At 38.9% G+C, this 23446-nt stretch overlaps 1 protein-coding gene across 2 annotated transcripts in view; it reads left to right on the top strand.

Moving 5' to 3' along the window:
* Positions 1–23022, top strand: part of DSE (dermatan sulfate epimerase) — a 33397-nt gene extending 10375 nt beyond the window's left edge. The window contains exons 2-6 of one of the 2 annotated variants that reach the window (XM_021555512.3): positions 1605–2073; positions 13319–13572; positions 17375–17614; positions 18581–18788; positions 20480–23022. In XM_021555512.3, coding sequence (XP_021411187.2) covers positions 1658–2073; positions 13319–13572; positions 17375–17614; positions 18581–18788; positions 20480–22235 — 2874 coding nt within the window. In that variant the 5' untranslated portion in view covers positions 1605–1657 and the 3' untranslated portion in view covers positions 22236–23022. Of the gene's footprint in view, positions 1–1604; positions 2074–13318; positions 13573–17374; positions 17615–18580; positions 18789–20479 lie in introns of those variants that run through there. The other variant, XM_031504387.2, reaches the window with a different exon arrangement.
* Positions 23023–23446: the final 424 nt, after the last annotated feature.

Genomic DNA, 23446 nt, shown 5'->3' with positions numbered 1-23446 from the left:
CATGTGTCTTTTTGTATGTGTGTATGTGGGGAGAGACTCTGTAGATATGTAGAAGTGTTACCAAATAAACCAGCCTGTGATAATTGTGTGTCCTGTAACAATTGGTTTACATCCAAAACAGGGCAAAATGTACTTGCAAAATTCATTAAAATACTATGAAAATGTCATCTTCCCTTACATTCTGTTTAAGCAATTATGCTGCTCGCTGTAAAAGATAAATCTAAGCAGTTACAGGGTACAATATATTTGTAGATATGAATTCACAACAAAATTATGTATTTCTTGGCCAAAGATACTTGCTCACAAATTAATTTTAGGATCTGAGCCCAAAAATCTAGAGGGTCTGGGCACCCAGTAGTCATGAAGGGTACTTGTCTGTCAAAGTTTTCTCATATTAATGACTTTGTTGAAACAGGATGTGGGTCTCTAAATAAGGCTTTAGCAGCTTCAGTTTCTATTAGAAAATTCTGGCTGTGGAATAGGGACCTGTGGGGAGTAAAGTAAAAGGTTGCTTTGTACTTCAACTTCCTACAAGTTTTATGACTGAATCCTATGAAACTGGTTTTCCATGTGAGAAAAAAAAAAGTATCTGTTTTTAGTTTTATTTTGCTTCTATTTTTCCTTTTAATAATTGAAAACTACTGTTCATTATTTACATAAAAGTGTCTCACTTGAGCCTGCTTTCCATAACCTTTTCCCTCATAAGAATTCCAGGAATTTGCTGGCTTTCCTCAGGGGGACCTTGGCCATGTTTTATCTGTGACTTTAGGCCAGATAGTTGATAATTTCTGCAAAGTAACTTACTATGTTTAAATTGCATTTGCCTCTGCATATATTTCCCATTTGAGCACATTTCAAGAAGTAATGTGCATAGAAGAATATGCATTTTAATACAATGTTCAGCCTTCTTGGTAACTGGCAGTAGATCTCCACGTGTAAAATGGAAAGCCCCTTGGAAAAAAATACTAATAATACAAACCCCTAAAAGCCCAGAAGGCAAAGTATTTCAGCTGTTTTTCTAAGAATCTGCCACTTACTGTTTCCCTTTTTGACTCCTGACTTGCTCTTTTTATCCCTTTTATTAAAATGAGGACGTGTCAGAACCGGAGGCCTTGAGCCCTGTATAAAGTGACCCCAGTACAAACCTCCAGCATTCCTCATCTTTCCCTCTCTCCAGCTGCTAACATCAGCCAAGGCAGCACGCAGGCTTGGCTGCCGCCAGCTTCCTGGCTCTCCCCCTTCCTCCTCCCTTCCCGCCCTTCTCCAATTGCCAGTACAGTCAGCACTGCTTCATATTAGGCACCGTTGCAATTATTTGAAATCTCGAGTACAAGAGCTGTTGTTGTGTCCCTTCAGCTGATATCAGCTCCTAGAGGGCAAAGTGTGGGAAGGAAGGGGCTTTCTTCAAAGTGTACAGCTTTTTCTCTCATGTGAATTGCTCGGTAGATGTTTCGTCTGACATATTCAAGTAGAAATTATTTGAAAATCACCTGGAGAATACATGGGGTTTGTTAGATGGAATCATATTTCCCAGAAAGGCTCCTGAATGATGGTGTCTCCCAGGTTCATTTTCTAACTCATTCTTTCATGTCCATCTACCACAGGATATTTCAAAGATGGTTTGGCTGCCATTGAGACCTGGAGATCTGATGCCACAATGAGGACTCACACACGGGGAGCCCCAAGTGTGTTTTTCATACACGCGGTTTGCTTTGCCTTTGCCTGCGGCGCCAGGGAGGACCAAGACACGATGGTTCCTTTTGTCAACGCCAACTATGACAGCTACCCCATGCTCTACTTCTCCAAGGGAGATGTGGAGACTCTGCGGCTGCAGGCCAGCACCACGCACCAGCACATTGCGGCTCGTCTGATTGAAGCAGTGCAAACCATGCTGTCAAATCCCCTGGAGTACCTTCCTCCCTGGGACCCAAAGGAGTTCAGCGCTCGCTGGAATGAAATTTATGGCAACAACCTTGGGGCCCTGGCCATGTTCTGTGTGCTCTTCCCTGAAAATATGGAGGCTATCAATATGGCTAAGGATTACATGGAGAGGATGGCAGCTCAGCCTAGTTGGTAGATTTTTGTCTTTTTTTTTTTTTAAGTTATTCTTACTGTATAAACTGCTTACAGTTGGAGGAGTGCGTGGATAAGTGAATTGCTTAAATTTTGTCAGTTGTACTAATATTCATTTTAACAGCAACTAACTTGCTGAATGCATTTACCCTCATCTGGACCAGTAGTGACACACAGCTTTTCACCTTCACTGGACTTACCTTCTTGAAAGTTAATACTGAAAGGAGCATGACTCTTTATGCACCACTCTGTTTGCTGTAAAAAAAAAAAAAAAAAAAAAAAAAGTAATCCAAAGCTACTCTAAATCAGAAGAAAGCATTTAATATCTGGTTTTTGGCAAAAAGTGCTAACATTGTTATATTTAATTTTTTTTCCCCAGATTCATACATATCCTTTGGGAAGAATTTAGGAAAGGGGGACCTATGAAAACAGTATAATTAGGTGTAGGTAAAAATTACACTCTTGGACTTCTGCAGTCTGCTCTGACATCTGTCTGAGCTTTGGTTCAGACTGGCAGCTTCACTTGGCTGCATGGCTCTTGGGCCTCTCCTCAAGACATACTAAGACATGATAGTTGTCTATCTGATTACTGGAAGTGCCTGAGTAATTGGCATTTTGATGACTACCTCCTGGATTAACTTCCTCTGAATGTGAGTTGTCATCCCTACAAGTTACTTTGTCTTCTCTGTGCCACACTCTTTCTATGGGAAGAGAAGTTAATGTTCTCACTGTAGGAGTGATTCTAGAGTTGGTACCCCAAGGTCTCCTTCTTTTCATACCCACCTGCAATTTATCTCCCCTTTTTGCTAAGGCAGATGCATTTCCCTTACCTCCCTGCACCAGTTGCCACTTGGTGAACCTTGCAGCCTACAGTCCAGAATTACTGTCACTGTGAATAGGTCAGAGGGCAGGGATATGGGCTTTGCCAGGATAGTGACATCAGAATAGGGCAGCAAGATAGAGCTGGATGGGATACTGCTCCTTCTGTCATAGCTGCTCTTCTACAGGTCTGTGGTGACAGCAGCTCAGCAGAAGTGTGAGTCAAGATTCAAGTCAACACAGGAAGAGAAGCATTAGCTGTTCAAGCAGGATTCATTGCTCAAACTACTATTCCTTATCCTCTAGTAACCAACTAGTAGTTGGTTAATGTTATCCTTCCATGGGCCATCACTGGAATTATGCTGTATTTGAGCCAGCATAACTTGGGATCTATATCCTCCTGATGGGCATGATTGAAAAGCCATTATAGTGCTTGGGTTCCCTTGCACTAAGTATTAAAATATTCTGTGAATGCCACAGAAGTACATGAGCTAGAGCAAAAGAAGTGATGGGAGACAGAAGTGACACACAGGCCTGCATGTCACAGAAGAGAGGATGTGGGATTTAGGAAGAAAAATATCGTCTCAACAGTGGTGGTAATTTCCAAAATCTCCCACTGAAGCATAGCAATACAAAGCTTCAGTCTTAGCCCTGGAGACAGTGTGGAGACAGTTTCTCTTGGCACACTGACAGAGGGATATAGCTTACAGAGGTGAATCCAAGGATGTGTGGCCATCTCCAATAGGACACAGACTGCTCCAAAGTCAGCTCCTTCCTCCTTAGTTTCATTGTTCACACTCTTTCTTAACTTGTTTTTGGAAGGCTATAGTTATGTGGCCATCTGTTTTAATGAAATTAGAAAGAGGGGGAAGCATTATTTTGAGTAGGAGGACTTGTTTGTGTCTCTTTTTTTCAGTTTCCTACATCTTACTCTCTGTCTCAACCTTATTTAAGTTCCTTATGTTCTGTGATTCCTGCCCTGGATTAATTGTGGTTGTTCTGTCCCTTGTTATAATGCTCTCCTTTGTCGCAGTTGACCAGATACCAATCAGAACCAAGCAGATATCCCATTTCCTCTTGGCTTTGATGTTATTTACTTGCCTCCAACTACTGTTTTTTCTCAAACAAGTATCTTACATTACCTTTGTGAAAGAAAAACCATGCTTTTCCTGAATTTCCCTTCTAGTGTAGACATCCCATTCAGAAATCAATCAAGTTTAATCAGGATTTACTGCTTTGCAAAAGGAGTGGCTGCAATATGCTTAGTAGTAGTAGAAGTGCAGGAGGAAATTTTAAACATAGGTGATAGAGCTGGGCTAAGCTGCCCTTTGTATAACCTCCAGCTGACCAGCTCCTCAAATGCTGTGGCAGAAACATGAATCTGGTTTCCATTTTTGTTTCCTCCCTGAGAACTTGTGTCTCAATGCTGTCAGCATGGAGTTTATGCTATAGCCCTATCAATGGTGGCAGTAAAACAGATCTCTCTCCCTTGTCCAACAGTGGTTTTCAGAAAAGTAGGAATGTGACATCTCTGAGGCATGTACTGCACTGTCTGGCTTTGCTCAAATATGCTGGGTTAGCAGGCTGAAGGACTGGGCAGACAGATTATATAAATCTGTTTTTCCTAAGAAGCTCAATTTAAAAGTACCAGAAAATGTTACTGCATGTACTTCACTTAGGATAAGACTAGGAGAATAAACATGATAAACAGGAGTTCTGGCTGTTATGTGAGCTGTTCTAGCAGTGTCAGAGTGGTGGAATTTTTTGTCCAGTCTATCTAGGCATGTTTGGTTTTCCTCAGACTTTGGAAAAATACCATTCTGGATGATATATTATAATTCTTGTCCTTATTAAATAATTTGAGGGCACATGTGTTCTGGTCAGGAGGGGGAAAAGAAGGAGCAGTCTTGATGTTGCCTGACTTTGGAGCCTTGCATGTTAGGAGAGTCATCTACAATAACTCTTAATTTCATCAGAAAAGAGGGCTTTTCCAAAGAGGTATCCATAAAGTAAGAAAAATGGGCCTCTCCTTAGACCTCCTCAGTAATGTAGGTTTCAAGAGTGACATGTAAATTTTCTGGAAAAATATCTTTTTTATCACTGACAGATTCATCAACATGTTGGAAAGTTAAATCTGGCATTGGCAGCTTAATTCTTTCAGCAGTATAATCTGGATTTCTTTTGACTTCTGCTGTCATGGCATTGGCTCTAAAATAGCTTTAGAATTAAAAAAAAAAAAAAAAAAAAAAAAAAAACTTAATGAGTTATCTCTAGTGTTTGTGGCAATGTTAAGTAAAATTTAAGCCTTACCAGAAAACAAAAATGTATGTTTTTAGCCTCTGCAGTAGTTGAATAAAAGAAATATGGTTTAAAATGTCACTGGTTATTTGTTTCAGAATTCTAGGAGATTAAGGAGACTGACATTTTAAATTTCTTCTTTACATTAGTGGAATCCTCAACAGTACAAATATCCCAGGATACAATTATGAGAAAGTTGACAGGTAATTGATATATACATGGAAGGGGCATGTAATTAAGAACTCTGGTCCTTTCTCATCTATTAAAGTAGTCATTTTATGTCACTTAATAAACTACACCCATAACTGAGTTCCCATTTGTGTCAGCTAACAGAGGTTGAGTCATTTGTCATAACAAACCATGTGGATAGGCATGCTGCTCATTAGCAGAGCATCCCTAATGGTTACATCCCAGAGTAGGTTTACATTTTAAAATAAACAGAGGGGCACTGGGTAACAGCTAACTATAACAATCACCCAAAATAATATGGGAACTACACTTTTGTGGTGACTAGCAACAGCAAACAAACGTGAATTGATATTTTAGTTGAAATAGATGAGCATTAATGGTTTTCCTTGTAAAAATTAAAAGCTGGTATTAAATAAACCTGTTGGGTTAGATATCTAGATACTTTCTAAAATCTTACGGGAAGTTTGTCCTTATATTTGAACCATAATACCTTTTTATAGAGGGAACAGAGGATATTGATGTGTTTTCTGGCATTTTATCTCTGACTGTCCCCTAGAGCACTCCCCACCAGAAGGGTGTTTTGGCCAAGAAGATCTGTGCTCGTGATTCTTTCCATATGCCTCTGGCTCGTCCCGTTCCCGCACTGAGTGGAATGATGTAATCAGAGTCACACATTGTGCAGAAATAACAGTTCAGTCAGATTCTCTGGTTTGGACAAAACAGTGAAAAGCTTTCTTTCCTAAGCCCACCTTACAAACAAATGCCTTGAAAGTTCACAAATTCTGTACCCTTCTTGTAGCAAGAGAGATATTCCAATTTGTAGTGGCCAGAAACATTTCTGTGGGTTTGTTTTTGGGCTTTTTTGCACATACTTGATGCTCCATTTTTAAAGAGAAGTATGTTTACCAATGTGCAGTAAGGTGTGGGATTTCACACTGGCTCTGTTGGTTTCACAGGGCAGATAATTACTCTCGAGCACATGCAGACATTCCAAGCAAATAGAAGCAACTAACGAGAAGCTAACAGGAGGCTTTGGGATAACAAATCTGTGACCTTTCTGCTGCTTTCTTATAAACTAGCAATCATGTAGGCTTCTGTTAAAAAGTTTTGGAGCATCCTATATAGGACCCTTGCTGCTAGTATGCAGATAGTGCTAGATGTTGAACAGTACAGATTACAAGGTAAAAATAGATATGTGTAAATAATTAAACATGTGGATAATAATCTAACTAAAATAAATTCATATATGCCAAGTTGAAATAAAGCAAGTCTCTGTGCTGACACCAGAAATTTATAACTTCTGTTTGACTCCCAATAATCAACTAGCAATCACATTAAAAAAAAACTTTGGGGGCTTTGTAAGACTGTGGAATAAAAGTTAGTATAAAAGAAGCTTGGAGGATATGCTGTCTCCTACAGAGAGGAAGAAAAAAGGGTAGGCAAATGAATCTGATATCTGGAATATATGTTATGTTAGTAAGTGAAACATCAAACCCTTATGCTGCTTTTATCTTCTACATATGTAGTGTTTAAAAATAGAAATTGTGCATATCTATGAAATTAAATGGCTAGCTGAATTTTGGAGAGCTTCTTTAATATCTAAATTGATATGGAAGATAAATTGGTGCTGACGTTCTGTGGTAGCTACTGGGACCTCACTTTGTGGCATGACTGGTAAAAAAATGTGCTAAAACAAGAGCTAGAGGCAATGGAGATAACTTAATTAAATTTCTGTGTTTGTTTAATATGGCACTGAGAACAACTAAAACAGAGTCAGTTCTAGTTTATTTGTGTCAACACAGAAGCATCATAAAAGCAGACCCTTTGTGAGAAGGACTCTCTTGTGATCAAAACCAAAAAAGAGAATATCTGAAACAAGATTTAGAAGCATCAGAATGATGATTACAGACCTATGAGAAAACAGAGGGAAAGAGGTTAAAAAGTAGATTTTCCTTTCCTCCCCATAGCACATAAGCAGTGCAACTCTATTTTTATAGTAAGCTCTTTAAACATCTGTCTATATGTTGCCTTTTTTCCCCATACTGACATTTATGTAGCCTTTTGCATTTAACCACTCCTTTGCCTTTTTTCCTGTCAACTGAGCCGCAATGAGCACAGGCATGTGAGATTGGCTGCTGCTGAAACATGACTGGTAAAGTTTTTCAAGTATGTTTTTTACTTTTAACTCTTGTTTTTGCAAAGAACCAAGCATGAAGGTTGGGCAGATAATGGGGTTTTTGTTTTGGCAGCCAACCAGAAAAATGTGGGAAGGGCAAAAGCTGAGAAGGTGGGTTTTTTACAAAGAGTCTTCTTTTTTCTTCCCAAATGTACAATTGTAAAGCATTGCTCCAGTTATTACGAAAATATTCCGCTGGAAAAAAAAAATACTTTGTTTTGGAGACTTCGTAAAAAAAAAAATTAAGATTTGGTCTGGTTTATAAAATAAATGTTGGTGGTCTCATTCCCTTTGAAAGGTGTTCTTGATAGGTATGCTTTGTCTAGCTGTGGAAGAATATTTCTCTCTCTTGTGGTGGGAGGTTTAAAACTGAATCTTCCCTCAGAAGTGAGTCAGGACAATAGCAGGAGTGCCAAGGCATTGCCCTTGGCATTGGGAAGACTGCAAAATTGCACAAGCAATCAAGAGGTCACTTGGCCCCATTGCATGCCTCATTTGCACCCACATTTGACATTTTGTGTGCATTAAACTCAACCATGGTCATAGCTGGCCACCATATCTAAGGTAGATGGCATCGAAATGCAATGCAGGGCTGTCTTAGAACTAATTTTCACCTCTAAGCCATTAGAAGAGAGTTCTCACTCACTTCCTTGGCATGCACTTAGCGAGATTGAGAATTTCAGTACTGAGGAGCGAGTAGTGGCATCCTTCCTTCAATCTCATCCTCCAGGAGTTATTCTGCAGTGATTTGTCATGGGAAAGTTTTAAGCATTAAAAATCAGAATGTGGATTACTTGTGTAATGCATGTGTCAGGATATGCTTAATTCTTCATTTCGTATGCTCTGATACCATGTTAGTTGTTGACCTAGAGGTGAAAATTCAGATCTCACGCTACTTGGAAGGGTATTCTATATCTCATATTAAAAAGGGTATTTTACTATTTACTTCAATTTGTTTTTAAGGACTGGATACACAGTGAAGGAAAGATGAGTCTAAACATCCCACATGATCAAGAAACTCACTTGAGCAGCAGAGTTTGATTTAAATTCTGCCCTGAACTGGCCAGACAATGTTTTTTTTTTCCCCTCTTGGCTTGTATTTCTGAGGGAAATGCTAATAGAATAATAGAAACAGAATTGTTTGCATTGGAAAGGACATTAGAGATTCTCCAGTTCCAAAACCCCTGCTCTGGGCAGGGACACCTTGGATTAGACAAGGTTGCTGAAAGCCCCATCCAGCCAAGCCTGAACACTTCCAGGTTTATGGCATCCACAACTTCTCTGGGCAACCTGTGCCAGTGCCTCACCACCCTCACAGTCAAGAGTTTCTTCATAACTCTCAGTCTCTTTTTTTTAGTTATAACCTTTCCCCCATGTTTTATCATCATCTGCCCATGCAAAACCCCTCTTTTTTATATGTCCCCCTTTAGGTACTAAGAGGTTTCTTTAGACTTCCAGGCTGAACAACCCCATCTCTCTCAACCTGTCTGCACAGAAGCCATCTGAGCTTCCTCTGCACTTGCTCTAGCAGGTACATGTCCTTCTTATGTTGAGGAGCCCAGAGGAGTTTGCAGCACTCCTGGTGGGGTCTCACCAGGGCTGAGTAGAGGAGCAGAATCCCCTCCCTCGCCCTGCTGGCCATGCTGCTTTTGATGAGCCCAGAACATTTGGCTTCCTGGGCTGCAGGTGCTCATCAATGGGTCATGTCCAGCTTTTCATCCACCTAAACCCCAAAATCCACCTCTGTAGGGCTGTTCTCAGTGAGTTCTTTTCCCACTCATGTCTGCCCCAACCCAGGTGACTCTGGTAGTGAATAGTGAGAAATTAAAGAAACACGTTTCTACTGAGAGGATAGGCAGTAGTAGCATCTGGAATGTCAGGAAATTGAGAGGTTGTAGGGATCTTGGCTTTGTTGGTGATAGTAATTTTTACTTTCCATCCAAAATTTTATGCAAACAGTATATTTATTTAGGGCTTGGAATTGCATTTAATGAAGGTGCTCTGTATACATAGAACAAATGCAATTGCATACATGATGGTTCTTGATGCCATCAATTGATCAGTGGAAAACAGGGTCTTGATCCCCCTCTTCATATTCATTGTTCATTGCAGAAGGTGGCAAATCTAAAACAGATAAACCACATTGCACCATGCTAAATTTCTCAGCACATGTAGGAAAACCATACTACTTATCCATAATTCCAGCCTTACCCATGGTCTCTTTATTTCTCCAGTTTCTTCATGGAGGATTTCTATCAAACTCTAAATGTTTAAAATAAAGTAACAAAAATATTTTATAGGACACAGATGAACAAAACTTTAAAGAACACCCCAGGCATGTATTTATCCTGTGCCATTCACAGGATTTGTCCAGACAGCAGATTTTTGTGCAGAACAATGCATATGGCTTTGGATATTTATGGAGTTTGATCATGAAGTAGCAAACCTGTTCAGCACTTTTTGCTCTTCTCAAGTTTCCAGATAGGCATCTCTTCCAAATATACCTATACATACAGATATAGGTATATAAGTGCAAAAAGGTACTCTAGGGGTTCCTTTATCTTTTAGAATTTAAAATATATTTTAGAATTTTTAAACAGTTGCCTTTGCTTATATGTCTGTTCAAGTTGCCAAGTTCATACGTCTGGTACTAAGTAGTTGTTCTGTAAAAAAGAGCCCGTTATAGATATTTTTATTTACTTTGTGTTTGTTTGCTTTTGTTATATCTGATACCTTTAAAGACTGACAAGGCTAATGCAGCCTTGAGGTAGAGGTTACTTGCTGTCATCAGACACAGTTAATTGTGAAGCTGAAGTTCATACTCTCTGATGTTCAGTTTTAGTCTTGAGTGGCTTAGAAATAGCTTGTGGTACAGGGCAAAGTGTGGGCTTGTTTTTACCTATCTTTGTATAAATACATACCACTTTTCTTAGTAGTTAATAATTGGCCCTGAAAACACTTTTTTCACTTATATTCAGTGCACGCCTGTGGCTCTGTGCTTTCCCCCAGTTTATCAGCCAGGCTATTTACCAAGTCTGACACTGGGAGATGCATTTGAAAAATGAGAACATAATTTAGATACAAAACCATATAATGCTTGCTACTTGATCATTCTTCTTGTGAATCATATTCCACGTTTGATGTACATTGCTTGGTTCCTTTGAAACTAAGTTAAGGGGGGTAGCACTGATTTATAGCAACTAAAGAGTTGTTTCTTCAGAAGAGCTTCACCTTAAGAACAGATGGTAACTGTGGGTTTGTGTTTAGAAATTAGGATCTTTAAATCATCCTCTCCAAATTTCTCTAGTACTTGTGTGAATCTCTTCTGTGAAATTAACTGTAAAGAAGTGCAACTTGGGGGCAGTTATGACCAAATTGCTTGTCTAACCCAAGCTGGGTAGCTGTATCCGTATGTATGATAAGGGTGCCTAACATAAGGGTTTTTACACTGAAAGCCTGTGGGCATTGTTTTGGTTTTGTTGGGCTTTTTTGTTTTGTTTTGTTTTTTTATTTTCCTGAAGATATCAGGAGCCTAAATGCAGTTAGAACTTCTCGATTTATCCCCTCCCATGTAGAAGACTGCTTTCTATTTTGTCAGAAGCAGTGCCATGGAGACTACTACATGCTCTTACACTGTAGAATTTGATGTGGTATTCTGTTAGAAACTAAACATAAAATTAGCATACATTTTAACAATGAAAGTTACAATAAATCAGTTCCACTGGCAAATTCCATTTTAAATTTAGTCAGGTAAAGATCAGGTTTAAGCAGAATAGGTTTAGCATAATTTAATTAGGAGCTTGTGTGTTGTTAAAAGGATACTGAACTTTGAATTAAATATTTTAAACTAGCTCAAATTCTTTCATTGTACTTTTCTTCCACCCTAATGTATAGTTTAGCCTCAAAGTCTTTGTAATTGTTCCAAGCAGATGCCTTTAAAGTGAAATTTCCTGTACCTATTTGAACTCTGACTTCTGAATAAGCAAAGGTTTAATAAAACTAAAAATACTTTGGAAATTAGAATCCGTGATATAGCTGATCAAAGGAATTTTTCTGTGTCAAAGGATTCCTGACTGGAATCATGGTGCCAGAGTGTTGCATATAATTGGCATAGAAGGTAGTAGTTTTATGTATAGGATCAACAAATGCATCTCCCAGTGTCAGACTTGGTAAATTTTAATAGTTATTTCAATTATAAGGAAAGATGAAGAAGCAGAAATAGAGAATTAATCAAGATTGACAAATAACCAGATAACTCAGACTGATGTATTTAATTTAAATCTGTGAGACAAAAATGTCATTTAAAAAAAAGGAAAAAAGAATGTTTAACTTTACTGCAAGCAGAAGATGGAATCAAAGCTGAAAGAAGGTGAACAGTTAAAACTGTTGGAAATTCAGCTGACCAAAAAGCATACAGTTTCCTTACATGAGAGTATGAATGTGCCAAACTTGAGTTCTTCCAATGATTTAAATATGCTGAAATAAAAATTAAAGGTCTTTTTTTTTTACTTGCACATGATGTCTTTTACCAGCACTGCAGTGCCTTAGGCTGATGGTCATAATTTTTACATGCCATATTAATGCATTTGGAATGCCAATAAATGCTTCTGTAGCAGATTTTTTTTTCATTTTATCTTGCTCTTTGGGGATTTTTTTTTTCTCATCTGTTCACACTGCTCCTTACACAAATGAAGATGAAATCATATTTGTCAAGTCATAAAGTAGCTGAAACTGGAATGTGTGTGCCTTCAGGAGCACACCACCATTTCTACTGATTGCAGTAAGACACTCATGTCAACAATTTAAATTAATTTCTGTAATAAAAAATATATTGCAAAAAAAGTGAAAGAGAAGAACATAAAAGCCTGAAAGCAACTGATAATTTTTCAGTTTATAAAAGTTTACTTTCACTGTGTATTCCTTCACATTTTTATTTCTGTAGAACCATTGTCTGGAAGTACTGTAAGTACTGCAAAACTAAAGTCATTGATACACAATATATGTCTGATTTAAGAGGAATATTTGCTCCATACTGTCTATATTATAAATTTTCATGGTAAAAATTTACTATTTTGCTAAGTTCAGTGTAATCATTGGACACAAGGCAGTAGTTCCTAGAAAATAGTTTTTGAGTATTGACAGCATTTTACCTGTTTTCTATCTTATCATTAAAAAAACCCAGTCTTTATTAAGAATGTTAATTTGAGCTGTAGTAAAGCTGTTTCATCTTCTCTACTTCTGTCCTTGAGTGCATTTGAGACATGAAAAAACATTACAGTGAGTTGTTTTATTATACTTGCATCAAAGACAGCTTTAGTCTCATAGGCACCATTTATCATCAACTGACTCATTTGGAAAAGGAAAAAGATTTCTTACAGGAGGTTGGAGGAGTATAAACCATTGCATATTACTTTATCACAAAAATTATATTAATCTTACTTTAAATTAATAGATTCCATTTCTGTACAACCAATATTCTGCCTATTTTTCTCCTAGCAAAACCCAGAATATTTCAAATATTTTTTCTATTATTTAGCAACTTAATCTTTCTAATAAAGTTTTTGAGCTCTGAAGATTAATGTTGTCCATACTTAGGATGGGAAAAAATAGCTTAGAGACTTGATAAGTAGCTTACTACTGTGTTAAAATTCAACATGAATCATCTAACTTTGGAAACTTTAAGTCATATACATATCACAGTACAGTAAGGGGGAAAACTAAGTAGATGAAACTCAATTAATTGCTGTCTTTATTTATTGACAGGTTAGTGAAGGATGCCCCCTGGGATGAAGTCCCTCTTGCTCACTCCTTGGTTGGTTTTGCCACTGCTTATGACTTCTTGTACAGCTACCTTAGCAAGATTCAACAGGAGAGATTTCTTGAAGTAATTGCCAATGCCTCGGGATACATGTACGAAACATCATACAGACGTGGATGGGGCTTCCAGTACCTTCACAACCACCAGCCTACCAACTGTGTGGCCCTGCTGGCTGGAAGCCTGGTTCTGATGAATCAAGGTATGTGCTAAGCCATAGAAATGTTTTTTTCTGAAGTGTATCAAGTCAAATCAGCCACTTACGTAGCAAAGTTTGGGATTTGATAAAAATGCTTCTTACTGTACACCAGTATTGGGTTTACTCTTTTGCTGCTTAGTATAATTTAATTTACTGAATAGAACAAAAGTCTGTGGGCAGATGTACAAGGCATGATGTGTATATAACTTCAGTTTGCTAAGTGATTCTGAAATTCTTACCCCACAGTTTATAAGAGTTAAAAATCCCCTTGTGTGCAGTTTGTCCATTCCCAATTCATGGACAGTATCTTTCGGAGTAGATTATCATTGTAGAATGTTGCACTTGGTCTCCTTACACAAAGCCTTGTGAAAGTCAGCAGTCAGAAATGTCCAGTGCTCTGACCTAGGAGCCAGACAACAGGATAACCTGGAATTTCATCCAAGAGTTCTGTTCTGTCACCTGGGGGAGCTGCAAAAGTATAACTTTATCAAGTTACAAGTCCCACAGCTTAGGACCTTTCTTCCCAACAGCCTCTTCAATGGAGATAAGCAATGCTGTACTTTTTTCTCTTTGAACTTTGCCATTGCACCCCCACAACCAACATTTGTGCCTGGTTTCCTCTTCTTCTTTGCTTTGGGGATAGAAGACCATCCTTCCCGTTTCCAAGGGGAATGCCCTGGCCAGTAGCTTTTGCCTGCTCTGTCGAGGGGCTGTCCCTGTCCTGCTGGAGAATGCAAGTCACAGAGTGAGAGAAAACAGATGAGCAATCCTGACATTAAATCCCAGAGGTACTTCAGCTGAGAGATGGAAGTCACGGAGCCAGCTCCTACTTTCATAAGAATTAATCCATAATTAATTTCATAAGAATTCATCAGGTGATTATTTTATATGTGCTAGAAGTACTTTGAAAACATGATTCCCAATGGAATTGCTTACACACTGCAAGTCAAGTAAATCTAGTTTCTGGATGCTGATGGTGTTGCCAAGCTGCTCAGCCCTGCCAAACAGAGGCACATCTGTGCATCACTGGAGTTTTCAAGTGCCCAAAGAAATGTGACAAAAAACCGTGGCACCTGCTAGCTTTAGAAGGTCATTTTTTGCTAAGTGCTTGTCAAAACAAACACACTGAATAATATGTATATGTTGAAAAGCATCAAGAGCATGTGTGGAAGTTATTCCCTATCCTCCTGTCTTGCCTTCCACAAATTGAAGACTAAAGCCATGTTTATTCAGTGGGTTTGCTAAATTTCATATAATTCCAGCCTTCCCTAAGCCCTTGTTGGTGCAGAAAGCTGGCAGTTTGCAAGATGATTCTGCTTTTCATTAAGGTATAGACCATAAGTATGACATGTGAAAAACAATGAAAACATCACAAAGCTGGGCAATATTTTTTTTTCACTAAATTGATGGTGTTTGGGGGGAGGAGGAAGAAACTAATGAATTCTTGAGCAATTTGAAAATAGTAGTAATATTTCAAATGAAAATAGGTCAAAATAGACTGTATATTTCTAAATTAAAATGCTATTGTTTTGATATAAAGAAACTTTACTTTTTTTAAATAGCAACTTAAATGAGGTTTCTCTGTTAGTCTAAAATAAAAAAATAAAACAAACTGTAATTCCAATATGAATGAAAATAATCTGAAGGAGAAATAAAAAGCAAGGGAGAAAAGGGATGAACATGTTATGCTTCTGTATCAGATACATACCAATTGCAAACAGTGTATCCCAGTGTAGACCTTTCTCACAGAAGGTTTAAATTCCAACTAGTAAGTTTAAACACAATTCAGCTATTGAAGCTTGTAGAGTCTAAACAGCCAATTTAAAAGAATGTAAATGTTGCCAAAGAAATGAAAAATGAAGCTCATTTAAGTTAATTCTAGGCATGTGTACGGCAAACTCTTTGCACTTAAACACTCAGATGTTCAAAATAGGAACTGGAGTAAAGCCTTGATAGATATAGATAGATGGCTTATATACTTCTAAATTTAGGTGAGATTTTTTTCTGGTTTGTCATGTAGCCTGACAGGATGTTGATTCTTTTAATATTTTCATTTCAATGTATTATTATCCTTTTAGTGTACTACAAGTGTAGCATTATAGCATAAATATACCCGAAGTAAAGAGAACATTAATGCATTACAGTGATAAAGGCACTGTGCTGAACCATGGCAAATAACATTCTTGAGGCAGTCATAGCTTCCCTTTTATGTCACAAGGGAAAACAGGAGTGGAAAAATTCAGAATTTTATTCTGAAATACCACTGTGCTGCCAGCTCCATGAAGAGTAATGAAAGAGTGTCTTAATAGCTATGAGTGAAGTAGAAGTAAGTAGTACCACTGCCACTGTTGCTCAGGCCTTCCCCATCACAGTTTTCTCTTCAGCCAGGCATTTAAAGTACATTTAAAGTGATAGACTCAGGTTGTCTGTTTTGCTTAGACACTGTGGGGTTTTTTGGGGTTTTTTGGTTTTTGTTTTTTTTTTTTGGTTTGGTTTGGTTTTGGTTTGTTTTGGTTTTTTTGGGTTTTTTTTGTCTCTGTTAACTGAGCAGGATTTGGCAGCCTTGACTGGTAGGATGCCTGAGTTACTCATCGCTCTGCTGAACATAAATACAGTGTTGGTGGCAATGAGATGAAACACTGAGTAACAGGATTGAATGAAGCTCCTACTCCCTTAGCACATGTGCTTCATTCAGCCAGGCACTGCTTCACCACATAGTGAGGTGTAACATATGCCAGCTGGGCTTTGCTATAGGGTGGAATTAAGTCTGGTTTAGTCTGTGTCCAGATACTTTGAACTGGGAGAACACCTATCTGCCACGTAGAAGCACGAGGCAGTTGATCTTTAGTCCTACCTCTCTTGCTACTCAATCCAAAAAGCCTTTTCTTGACTGGACTCCAAGTGCTGACTTCTGCAATACATAAATGGGGTGCTGAGGCCCTCATGCTTGGGCTTAGTGAAAGCAGACTGGCGCTGAGAAGGTTTCTCATGTAGAAAGTTCCCAGGGAAGAAGTTCCCAGGTCCTGATTTGTGTAGAGCAGACCAAAACAGTAAAATTTCTGAAATGCTTTTATTTAGAAAAACTGAAATTGCATAGGTCATGTATATGTGGATGCTGAGAATTTATCTGCTGGGAAGATTAATTTTATTCTGGAATTGAGGAACCTACTTTTGGAATTACCCATGCAAAACTCTTCCAAAATACCTTTTATTTGGATAACCCTTTAGATTGTACAACAAACTGAAAATATAAGTAGAACAGAGTAAGTCTTAAAATAGAGCATGAGTTAGCTCATCATCATATCAGTTAACTGCAGCTCAAATGTGAACTTTTTAACTTTTTTAGTCTCTGTGGCTCTCCTTGCCATGCTGGTGATCTGCCAGTGAAAAATGACTGATCAGAATTGTTGCATTATTGGAGCCCTCTAGTGGGGTCATTGGTATGTTTTCATACAGCTTTAATTTGAAATGGAATAAATAGTCTTGGTTTGGCTCTTTCCTTTTTTGCATGTCCTGAATGAGTTAAGGAAATTTTCTTTTTAAGTTGTAAAGCATAACCCCATATTATTGGCAAAAAATTGTGTTTGATAGATTTTCTGATGCTCATATGACCTTGCTTTTCTGCATTTAAATATAGCATTTTATTTTTCACCTTAGAAGTACAGGGATGCTGCAGCAGTAGGTTGTAGTATAGATTCTGAACTGCAAATTTCTTGCTGTGAAGGATCCCACTGTGGAAGTACAGACAGCACCATATGTGAACTATTGTGTTGTAATTAGTTTTGCCATCGTCTTTTTCTTTCAGGCTACCTTCAGGAAGCTTACTTGTGGACCAAGCAAGTGCTGGCAATCATGGAGAAGTCAGTAGTCCTGCTACAGGAGGTCACAGATGGCTCCCTCTATGAAGGGGTGGCTTATGGCAGCTACACAACCAGATCACTGTTTCAGTACATGTTTCTTGTCCAAAGGCATTTTGACATCAATCACTTCAGCCACCCCTGGCTCAAGCAGCACTTTGCATTTATGTACAGGACTGTCCTGCCTGGTAGGTCCTTTGGGTGAATGAAGATTAATCTCTTTATTTTTGAAGCAGCAATAAATTTCATGCTTTAAATAGGCCATTTTAAAACAGCACTCTACTTAGATTCTTTCCAAAATAACCATTTCCCTGGGTTTTACCTTCAACAGTTATCAAAACAGTAACTGCTTATTAATGAGGGACCCCTTCCACTAACACAGGCTGCTCAAAGCCCCATCCAGCCTAGCCTTAAACACTACCAGGAGTGGAGCATCCACAACTTCACAACCTGTTCGTGTGCCTCACTATCCCCACAGGAAAGAACCTCTTCCTCATTTCTAGACTAGGTCTACCCTCTTTCAGTTTAAAGCTGTTGCCCCTTGTATTGCTTATTTGCAGGACACTTAATTAGGACCTTACTTTGCTCAAATTCCAGGTTAAAAAAACTTAGATAACTCTCTTGGAACCCCAGATCTATCCATGTATGCGAGGGGGGCTGAATGCAGCTTTGGTATGCCAGCACAAGTACATAAGGAATTGTCCTGTCTCCATGTGAGACCTCAGGCACTCTTTGGGAAGAGGTTCCTAAGAGCAAAATGAACTCACACTGGTGGTTTCAAGGTGAAGCTGATTGTTTGGGGGCACCTCTGGTTTATTCCTTTGCAGAGTATAGATTCCCATAAAAACATAAAGCTGTAAAGGGAAAAGTTACCTTTGCCAGACTTGAGTGAGGAGAGGAAGTGGATTGCATCTTACATTTTGTGTAGTACTTTGGCTGTCTGTAGCCCAAAACCAAAGAAGAAAGGTGAATATTCAAGTTAGCTGCAGCAGAAGGAAACCACTCCTGTGTAACCTATTTATGGCTCATTTACAAGCAGGTCTATAAACATCAGAAAAGGCTGCTTCTGTTTGCACCACTTGGCTTCACAGCATGCCCTTCAAAAGCATCTTTGTGTGCTTATTTGTTCTTTCTCCTTTTTGCTTTTTCCCAAGGGTTCCAGAGAACTGTGGCCATCGCGGATTCCAACTATAACTGGTTCTACGGGCCAGAGAGCCAGCTGGTGTTTCTCGACAAGTTTGTCATGCGCAATGGCAGTGGGAACTGGCTGGCAGAGCAGATCAGAAGGAACCGAGTGGTGGAGGGCCCGGGCACACCATCCAAAGGGCAGAGGTGGTGCACTCTCCACACTGAATTTCTCTGGTATGAAAGGGAATGAGTGGGCTCAAAAGGAACCTGGCAGCTGTTTGCTGTTAGTGATAATTCATTATTTTCAGATGTGCACCATACAGGCCGGGCTTAGGCTGTCCGTGTGTCACCCAGCGTCATGAGGCACAGAAGAACTTCTTCACTTATCACAGGTTGCCACAGGGAACAACCTGGTCTTGTCCTACATCTGTTTTTATGGTTTCTTTCCACTGTCTATTGCTTTCATAGACTATAGGCTATTCCAAAGGAACTGAAAATTTGCCTGTATGTATTCTTTATTTAATTTGGTCTGTTCTAATGGAGTTTAATCCTGTTGTGTTCTTTCATAATGAATTAGGTGAATATTTAAAGCTTAGTTTTCATTCAAAAATTCTGTAAAATAGTATAAACTTCCTTTTAAGACTAATGCAAGCAGTAAGACTAGTGTTAACAGGATTTGCACACTAATTAGCAAGCTGTGCTTGGAAAATATGCCATGCTAGATGGCTAGATGGATATTTTTCCATGCAATTTACAGCTATGCTAACTTCTATGTCAATCTTCTAAAAGTAAGAAATCAAAAGATTCAAGAAGCTTTAGATCCACATATTAATTTCCTTTTTTTGTGGAGGTAATAACTATATTTTCAAGGAGTCAGTGTAGCTCTTTCTCTTTTGCAAGAAAAATCTTATTGAGAATCTGTTGGTTTGCACTTATGATGTGCACATTAGAGTGCATCCTTGTTAGGCTCCAAGCAGCCTTCATCTTGTTACTTGGAAAATACAGAATCTCTCCTCTAGAACATCATCCCATCACTGTTTTCTCCTGTGTCTCTATGGAAATTCTGGGACTCTCTAGGGCCTGCCAAAAACTCCTGGTTAGTTGTGAGAATAAATCTGATTCTAGAACCATCTAACAGAAATGTTAGTGGGCTTAATATGGTTTTATTTATTTTGGTTGATTAAAAACAATGCCAGAAGGTTAAGTTTTGGGTTGGATTTTTGTTGTTTTAACTCCCATAGATAAAATTGTAATCATTTTAATATTTTCTGGAATTGAGGCTTCTTTCTAAACAAAATGTCTTATATCTTACAATTCATACAAGAAAGACCATGAAAATTTTTCTTCAGTCTAGTTTGGAGAAAGAGAATAATATACATTAACTGATACAAATAATAAACATTGAACTTTCCAAATGCCTTTTCATTAATTTTTAATTTATTGCCTATTCTGTTTGAAGACTACAGACTTCTGTAATAATCATTTTGGGGAAACAAATATTCTTCTTCCCTTTGTTAAGTAGTCGGTAAATGGGCACAAATGCTGATGTCTAGAAAGTGTCTGCAGCCTGGTCTAATCTGCCTTTTTTAAAGATCTATGTTATAGTTGGTAGTTTTATGACTATCTAGGACATGGCTAGTTAGAAACTAGTGGTACTCTTCATTTTTGAACTGTGGAAAAACTGCTTGCTTTAAATGCAGACCAGATGCTTTCAGCTATTGTTCTGTAAAAAGCGCACAACAAATTTGTATAGGGACTAGTATGCTGAATAACAATTACAGCTATATTATTCGGAAGCATAACTGTGGGCTTTATATTGTTGGCTTACTCCTTAGTGTAGTTAGTGAATGGTTTTTTGAGTTTTGTACAAGTGCTGATAGTGGAATCAGATTTTTGACCCCATTTTTCCCATCTTTTTTTTGCAGGTATGATGCAAGTTTACGCTCTGTACCTCCACCAGACTATGGGGTTCCTAAGCTGCATTATTTTGAGGACTGGGGAGTGGTAACTTATGGAAGTGCTTTGCCAGCTGAAATCAACAGGCCTTTCCTTTCCTTCAAGTCAGGAAAGCTGGGAGGACGTGCAATATACGATATTGTTCATAAGAACAAGTACAAAGAGTGGATCAAAGGGTGGAGGAACTTTAATGCTGGCCACGAACATCCAGACCAGAACTCCTTCACTTTTGCTCCCAATGGCGTACCTTTCATAACAGAAGCTCTGTATGGGCCAAAATATACTTTTTTTAATAATGTGTTGATGTTTTCCCCTGCTGTGTCTAAGAGCTGCTTCTCCCCATGGGAAGGGCAGATTACAGAAGACTGTTCCTCAAAGTGGCTTAAATATAAACGTGACTTGGCTGGTGACTGTCAGGGACGAGTGGTTGCCGCCACAGAGAGAAGCGGGGTGGTTTTTATCCGGGGAGAAGGAGTGGGTGCATACAATCCTAAACTGAAGCTAAGAAAATTGCAACGAAACCTTATACTTCTCCATCCCCAGCTTCTGTTGCTAGTGGACCAAATCCACCTAGAAGATGACAGCCCTCTGGAGGCAGCAACCAGTTTCTTCCACAATGTGGATGTGCCTTTTGAAGAAACAGTTGTTGATGATATCCATGGGGCCTTTATTAGGCACCGTGATGGGATATATAAGATGTACTGGATGGACGACACTGGCCACAGTGAGAAAGCCACCATTGCCTCGAGGATGTATCCCCGGGGCTACCCCTACAATGGAACAAACTACGTGAATGTAACGACCCTGCTGCGGCACCCCGTCACGAGGGCCATCTACCTTTTCATCGGGCCCTCTGTGGACGTGCAAAGCTTCACCGCTCGTGGAGATTCCCCGCAGCTGGATGTTTTTGTGACCACTGGTGAGCACGCCTACGCTGTGTACTTGTGGCCCGTCGAGGATGGCTCCCGCTCTGCCTTTGCACAGGTTATTGCAGACCGCCAGAAAATTGTCTTTGACCGAGCCTCTGCCATTAGGAGCTCCACAGTGCCAGAAGTGAAGGACTACGTAGGGATCGTGGAGAGGAACCTGCAACATTTTAAGCCAGTCTTCCAGCAGCTTGAGAAGCAGATCCTGTCTCGTGTACGCAACACGGCCAGCTTTAGGAAGACTGCTGAGCGCCTACTGAGGTTTTCAGATAAGAGACAGACAGAGGAGGCCATTGACAGGATATTTGCGATCTCACAGAGGCAGCAGCAGCATGGCAGAGCAAAGAAAAACAGAAAAGTAGCCAAAGGCTACAAATTTGTTGATGCCGTTCCTGACATTTTTGCACAGATTGAGGTAAATGAAAGAAAAGTGCGACAAAAGGCACAGACTCAAGCACAAAAAGAGTTGCCTGTAGATGAAGATGAGGAAATGAAAGATCTTATGGACTTTGCAGATATCACTTATGTGAAACACAAAACTGGGGTGTCAATCAAAGGCCGATCAGGGCTGGCACAGATGGTGGCAACTGCTCGAAGTACCCCATCAATATCAGCTTCTTATACTCGCCTCTTTCTAATTCTTAACATTGCTATATTTTTTGCCATGCTAGCAATGCAGCTCACGTATTTTCAGAAGGCCAAGAGACTGCATGGCCAAAGATGTCTGTATGCAATACTTTTAGTAGACAGCTGTATATTATTGTGGCTGTATTCTTCCTGTTCTCAGTCACAATGTTAGCAGAAGACCTCTATTAGTTGACCAGTTTATGGTCATATATGTCTATGCAAAAACATTAACCCTAATAGGGCCAAAGTTTATATCTTCTCTTTTTTATTTTCTTTTATTTTTTTGAAACATTCCAAAAACATCTGGGGAAAGACTGTTTTCAGACCAGAAGGGATTAAAGAATAGGGCAAGAAATTAATATCTCAGAAAAATCGGTACTTAATAAGTACTCCTCCTTTGTGTTTTGAGTTGGGCCTCACATCTGAGGGAATGTCTTTGTTCATCAGAGTTCAGTAATGTAAAGTTGTAATTAATTTTTTGGTGAAAAAAGCCCTCTCAATAGTTTTTTTCCTAAGGTCTTTTTTTGATTTGCATGTAGTGAGTTTTTATTTCAGGCTGCTATGGATATCTCTGGACATTCTCCTAAGACAAGGACATTCAAAAACATACAAGGCAGATCTTAGCAGTAGACTTCATTTCTCTCTGCCAAACCAAAGAATGGCTCAATATGGGACACCCCTGTATCATTATTGCAGACCCTTATATTGTCCCATCTCTTCCATGCTTTACAATCTGGCATAGTGGGGAAATGACAATCATGTCAGTGCTTGCCAAGTAACAGGCACATCACTAGTACTAGAAGGCAAATATGGATTTAACTCAAAGTAGAACAGAATGCAATTCTCAGGAAAATAAAACCATTTATATTTTAGCCAAGTGTAGGCTGTAGAATGCTGAATTTTGTAGGGTCTGTTCTCCATTTAACAAGGCAGGGTTTCAATAAAGTTTTCTACAGTTTTAAGCACATCTTAGTAGGGAAATAATGTCCTAGATCACTGCCCTTCCATATGTAATTTTAAAAATACAAAGAACCAAAGCAATCCTGTGGTAACCTCAGCAACTGCCAGTATGGAAAAGTATGTATTAAGGAAGTATTTAATGTATTTTTATTTTTCAAATGGCTAGAAAGAGAACAGTTAAAATTTTGTGAACAGCCTGTTCTCTATAAAGTACCAGCAAGGTACTGCAAGATCTTGGTGGCCCCAGGTCAATTATTTGAGGATTAGTGGTAAATGGAATCATGTGGTTTATGACAAAAATAAGTTTGACATCTCCACATATATTCCCCCCTGTTCATTAAACTAATTTCAAAACTCATAGCTATTTAAGAAAATGGAAACGGTGGAATTGGAGCATATGTCTTTATAGAAAAACAATTTTGT

Source organism: Lonchura striata, chromosome 3 (assembly GCF_046129695.1).
Source record: "Lonchura striata isolate bLonStr1 chromosome 3, bLonStr1.mat, whole genome shotgun sequence".
Lineage (NCBI taxonomy): Eukaryota > Metazoa > Chordata > Aves > Passeriformes > Estrildidae > Lonchura > Lonchura striata.
Note: the sequence above shows the minus strand (reverse complement) of the source record. Positions and strands in the feature narration are given on the sequence as shown.